General features: G+C 46.2%; 1 protein-coding gene across 1 annotated transcript in view; it reads left to right on the top strand.

Annotated features, from left to right (window-relative positions):
- Positions 1-5,499: 5,499 nt before the first annotated feature.
- The window catches only part of LOC134029330 (calsyntenin-2-like), an 87,357-nt gene continuing 86,856 nt past the window's right edge, over positions 5,500-6,000 (top strand). The window contains 1 exon segment of the mRNA XM_062473416.1: positions 5,500-5,503. Coding sequence (XP_062329400.1) covers positions 5,500-5,503 — 4 coding nt within the window.

The following is a 6,000-nucleotide window of genomic DNA, read 5'->3' as shown; positions in this document are numbered from 1 at the left end:
GAGGCTCTCTGTGCAGTCAGGCTTTACCCATCTCTTCAGGTTAATGACTCTCCATCTCCCTCTCTCTCTCTCTCTCTCTCTCTCTCTCTCTCTCTCTCTCTCTCTCTCTCTTCCTGTCGCTATCCTCTATGTCTCTCCTCTTTCTCTCCTCCATCTCTCTGGGTTGTTTTTCCTTCCCTTTTTCTGCCGCCATCTTTCAGTCTCTCTCTTTACCTGACCTTACTCCAACTTGTGGCATCCATCTTTTGTATTTCAACCTAGCTTGAAATAATTAAATGAGAAAAAAACCTGACCTTTACCATTTTATATATAATTTCGACAAGCAGGCCATATCAAAGAGGAGATAAAAGAAAAAGAAATAAGTAATTTAAAGAGAGAGAAACTAAATTGAGTGAGCGGACTGATGGGTTTTCATGGAGCAGAATACTGCGCGTGCTTATGTGTGTGTGTTTTCTTGACCTTTCAGGGTGTGTGTGTGAGTGTGTACGTGTGCTGTGGTCCGTTGGTGGATGAAAGTAAGCCGGGCCAGCAAGGTGCCTGTCGCTAGCCTCTAGGTAACCTCTTGATTTGTTAGCATGAAATTATTGAGCAGTCTTGCAAAAGCTGACCAGCTTAGCACAGCTGGGGTTCTGAGCCGCCTCCAATAGCCCCTAAGTGAATCACTGACGACAGCCGTTAACTCTGGCACTGTTGAAAACATATATACATGCACACAGCACACATAACCTGCCTAAGGCTACAAACAGCAGACACATTCACCTAGACCACAAAGAACAACCTGACCTGTGGTTCACATACAGAAAACACCAGATGTTTGAATGCGGTCTTCACATTTTCTTTGCTGTTCTCTTAAAACAACCCCAAGATCCACATACTGAGATCTCACTATTTCATCATGGAGGCTGAAGCCTGCCCGGCCTTAGGCTACAAAGTTCTAAACAGCCGCATACACTCAGTAATTTTTTATTTACCAATTTTTTCCCCATATGCATCCATTAACAAGTGAAAACTCTATAAAATGTATGCGATCCAGCGAATGAATGATAGCCCAGGAGAAGACACTTCCACCAATCGCGAGTGTTCTTGTTGAGAAGGGCCAGTCACGTAGCCTGCTCCTCAGTCGCCACTGCTCCAGGTGCCCTCCGAGTGTTCCTTCCGGAAGCCGAGGGCAGACGGGGCTATGAGAGGGACAGGTGGACGCTGGCCTCCATTTGACGTCCGTGCTCCGAGAGACGCACAGTCACCTTGGCTTACGCGTGCTGTTTGAGTAATGAGCTTGCTTCCCTCTACTTTTTGTGTTCTCCATAAAACTGCAAAAACACCTCTGTCAAAGTTCTTCTGGAGGAGGTGTGTGTGTGTGTGTGTGTGTGTATGTGTGGGGGGGGGGTGGCGTGTATCGTTTTATCTCAATTTAGCCTTCCCTACCGCCTCTTTATTTGTAAGTGACAAGGAGGAAGAGAGGGTGGCAGAGGGTTTGAAGAGAGTTTGGAGGCGAGCAGGGACGATGTCAGCGCCATGTTTGATGTCATGTTACTACTGGAGGCTGAGAGGCAAGAACACAGAAGAGATTAAAGTTGGCAAAAGATCTCCAAGGTTCAAAGGAGACTGAGAAATTTGCAAGGATACAACGGGCTTGGTGGAGAGGGAGGGAGGTGAAAGAAAGGAAGGGGGCAAGGGGAGGTATAGGGGAGAGATGGAAAGAGAGATAACAAGGTGTGTTGTAGGATGCTGTTTTCATGTGGTGGTCCTTCTGGTGAGAAGAAAGGCACGGTATCTTAAGAATTCACTCTAAAGCCGTTGATGGTTATTCCGGTTATTCCTGGGGGTTTCTAAGCCTAAACTGTAATTGGCTGTTGGTGGCTGTAATGGCTAATTGTCTCCTTCTGCGTTTACTTTTCATTATGCTGAGGTATTCATCATGGCCTCTCGTGTTGACCTTATCTATCACAGTTTAATTTCGTACAGATTTATTTTTAATTATAACTGTTTCTCTTTGGCCCTACCCCCTCCCTTTCACCCAACCGCTAAGCCGTTGCCATGCACCGGTAACGTAGTCGCCCCAGTCGGAGATTAATCAGCCACGACGAGCATCACGGCAATGGCGGGAGTGATATGTCGAGTCAAATCCACGACTCCGGGTTTAATTGGCAGTGAAATGGCGGAGGAAGATTGTCATGGCGACAAACAGCCGACTGTAAAGGTCAGGTGTTCGTGTACTGTGGCTCACTCTCAACTGTCACAGCGCCATGATCACATTACCCTGGGGGCCTGGGAAATCTGTCGCCTTTTCACTGAAAGAATGTAATGGATTTTAATAAGAAAATGATTCACTGCCCTTAAACTGCCCTCGTTAATGATAAGGTGAAATTACATGAGAAAGCTATTATCATTAGAATGTGCTATGAATTTATGGCTATGTGTGAATTCATTTTCGTTTCAATACACTTGCGTGTCATAGCACAGTGATTGCTGGGGCATTGGAAAGGTCCACTGTTACTGTTGAATATCCTGTAGAGCAATACATCACTGGTCTGTCTCGTCATGGGTATTTTGCTAATAAAACCATAAAGTTCTTTGTACTGTATTTTTTATTTCCTTGGAAAATGTATGAAAAACCTTTCATATGTAGCTAAGTAAAAGTAATATGAGGTTTTAGTTTGGCTCCACCTTGAAAAGGGTTAGCGATGTTTGCGTCAAACTGTGCTATGCTCTTTTCTCCTTTTTTTCTCTCCATGTTGCTCTCTTTTGAGCAGCGTCATCTCATCCTGTGTCTCAGTGGAGAGCCCTGTCTGGAACCTTCCAACACGGATTCTCACTGTTTCTATCAACCATTCCAGAAAGGTCACGGTATTTGAATCCTTGCTCAGCTCTAAAAAGGCAAACATAATAAGCCTGCTTAAATCAAACAAGATGGAAGAAAGAAAAAGGGAACGCACTTGTGCAATAGATTTGAGCAATGTGCTCTAGATGTAACAGCTTCTCTTTCTAGGCTAATTGTGTTTTTTACAAGTTCTGTAGACTCGAGCTTTGCTGTGGCAAGCGTCCACCTTTTCCCATTTGGAAACATGGGGTTATCGCCTGCTATTTAAGCGTACCTTTTAAGTACCCATTGAAGATGTTTGTTTTCAAAATTGAGGTCCTAGGACAGTTTGCGTGTGCGGGGCTCTCTCCTGTCAGGGTTTATTGTTCGTCACTACACATTGTGTAGGCCTAACCCTCTGGACAAAGAGCCAGAAGGCTTGAAGAAAAAGACAAGCATCGCAGAGGTCCAATTTGTTGAAAATTACGAATCCTTCTTTTTCCCCTCATTGTCTTTTGTTTCACTGAATAAAGAACTAGCGGAGAGGCACACACCGCCTGGCACATGTCGTCATTTTCCCGCCTTTGCGAAGTATTGTTTGCAGCCGTGGTTGAGAGGGTGTCTCTCTTTCTATACTATTGATCAATAGATTAACTGTGTTTAGTTTTGATTCAAGCGCCATGTTTTAGTGCGTGGTTAATCACTTAGTGCTGGGGCATTACCGCGTTAGCGGGCGTGGATTCGATCGTGCTAAGCGGCTGAAATGGCTCCCCTGGGGAGTGGGGGGAGGGAGGTGTGTTCATTCCTTCTTTCCCCCTGTTTCCAGGTAGCCTGCATTATTTTGCCAGAAGACAGCAGGATATCCATCTGTCTTCTGGTCTCGTCAGGCTCATGCCTCAGGGAAGTCTCAGGCTGTCAACAAACAGTCTAGGTCGCATTCCATTAGGAGCGGGTCAACACGGTACTCCTTATCAGGGTAAACCTCTCAATCAGAGGATGGGGGCGTGATGACATAGTCGAGGTGGCGTGGGGTTGGGGGAGGGGGGGGGAGCGGATGTTGTAGACTGTGTGCGCTGCGATTACAGGATGGGGGTGTCGATGCACTAATGACCTCATCAGTCCTGGGGAGAAACCATTACAGCCCACACTTGGAGATCGGTGAGAGCTGGTGATGTCATTAACCCAGGCCAGCGGCGGCGTTGGGCTGAATGGTGATGACTGATGAGAAGATTCCCTCCGTCTCCTGTTGTACTGGTATTGAGCAGGTCAATGCAAAGAGGATATCGGCTTTGAAAATGAGAATGGGGATTGTCAGTGTATTAAGAGGTGTTGTGTGTCTGTTGAGTTAATTGAAAATGGAAGTAGGTAATGAACTGAGAAAGTGAACTGATGGCTATCCCACAATCCTTCTGGGCCGTGCAGGATACAGAAGGTTTCTAAACTGAGCTAGTCGGAAACTCAATCTGGTCTCGATTCTTTCCAAAACCAATTTATAATATAGTAGATTAAACCTGCTTCATGACTAATCACTTCAGGGTTTCCCAAAACCATTCAGCAAAATGGCAATTATTAAATATCTGCAACAGTGAACTAAGTGGGTCACACTCACGGTGTACCTCAAAGACCGAAGAGTGAATCTGTACACAGGTACTTCAACCTGTGCCTGACATGCTATGCTATGCTAAACCATGGAAGCTTTTCTGGTTAGGATTTGGAGGTCAACGGGTTGTCGTAGCTGCAGTGGGTTCAGAAAACTGAACATTGAGGTGCAAACAAACCCCAAACCTTAAGCCCTAACCACTGAGAAACAGCAACCTTTCAAACTACAAATTAAATTTTGCTAATTCATGAAATGGTACTAGTTGCTCACATTGGAGTATAGCCACAAATGGTTAGTTGTAGTTTTGCCTCTTGCTATTGTTGCCGAAAAGAGCTTTTCATAATTGGGTGTGCTCACGCCTTCGGCGAGCACAACCATTGTTCAACCATTGTTCTCTCACATATATCTTCTTCTTATTATTATTATTATTTTTGCCCCCCTAAGGATCCGTCAATAATTGGACTACATAGACAACGTCGATGTCAAAAGTTTAGTCTTGGTAGAGATTGAGTTGCTTGTATTTTTATTTACGTTCCGTTGCACGGTTTAGATGGAAATTACGTTTCTGTAGCAAAAAGTGCCTTTTGTCAACAAAGGGAACTCAGTGCTAGCTAATTGTGACCATTAAAACTGACATAAACTAAAAGGAAACGCTTGATTTTGCAGCTTTTACGCTTTGCAAACCGCACAACCTGCCCTCTGCTTTGTTGTCCTCAGCACTCTCCCGCCAAGCGCTGGAGGTCATCTGGGCATTTTCTCGCCATCGCCGAGTCAGCGCGAGGACTGATTCAATGAAAAGGAGTTTAGAAAGAAAATGGCTGTTTTGCCTTTGATTGAGAGATGCTAGCGCAGCGAGCGCGCTGTCGTACCTCAGCACGCAGGCCCGAGGGGGTCCTCTCAATTATGCCCCGCTAATCGTTCCCGCCGCTCCTGAACTTTGTTTTGGCTCAGGGAGGGGTTCTCTGCTGTCAACTCGGCGGTGGTCATTGATCAAGCCTGGCTGAGTGCTCTGAGACCTGCAGGGAGCGTTTGGGAGGGAAAGGACAAAGAGAAAGAGGGGGTGGGGAGGGGAGGGGAGGGGAGAGAATAGATTAGCACAATGAGTAGGTCTCCCTGTGAAAAATGGAAACGGGGGGAGCTCTGCCAAGAGAAGGGAAGTGTGTGTGTGTGTGTGTGTTTGCTGTAGCTGTACTGTGTCTGTAGCTATGGCTGGAAGTCTTGACCACAGAGTGAGGATTTTTTTAGGCTGTGGCAGTTAAAGCACGATGAAGGCAGTTGAATAGAGGTATTGAGGAGAGAGTGAACCAATAATAAGTTCTCATTTCATTTCAAACATTTGATTTGAACTGTCATCATATGTAGATTAAAGTGTCAAAGACCAAATGCCAGACTGATGTCTCCCTCTCTCCTCCCCTCTCTCCTCCCCTCTCTCCTCCCCCTCTCTCCTCCCTCTCTCCCTCTCTCCTCCCCTCTCTCCCCCTCTACTCCCCTCTCTCCTCCCCTCTCTCCCTCTGTCCTCCCCTCTCTCCTCCCCTCTCTCTCCCTCCTCTCTCCCTCTCTCCTCCCCTCTCTCCCTCTCTCCTCCCCTCTCTCCCTCTCT

Source organism: Osmerus eperlanus, chromosome 11 (genome assembly GCF_963692335.1).
Source record: "Osmerus eperlanus chromosome 11, fOsmEpe2.1, whole genome shotgun sequence".
In the NCBI taxonomy this organism is placed as follows: domain Eukaryota; kingdom Metazoa; phylum Chordata; class Actinopteri; order Osmeriformes; family Osmeridae; genus Osmerus; species Osmerus eperlanus.
This window is presented reverse-complemented; position numbering and strand designations above follow the sequence as displayed.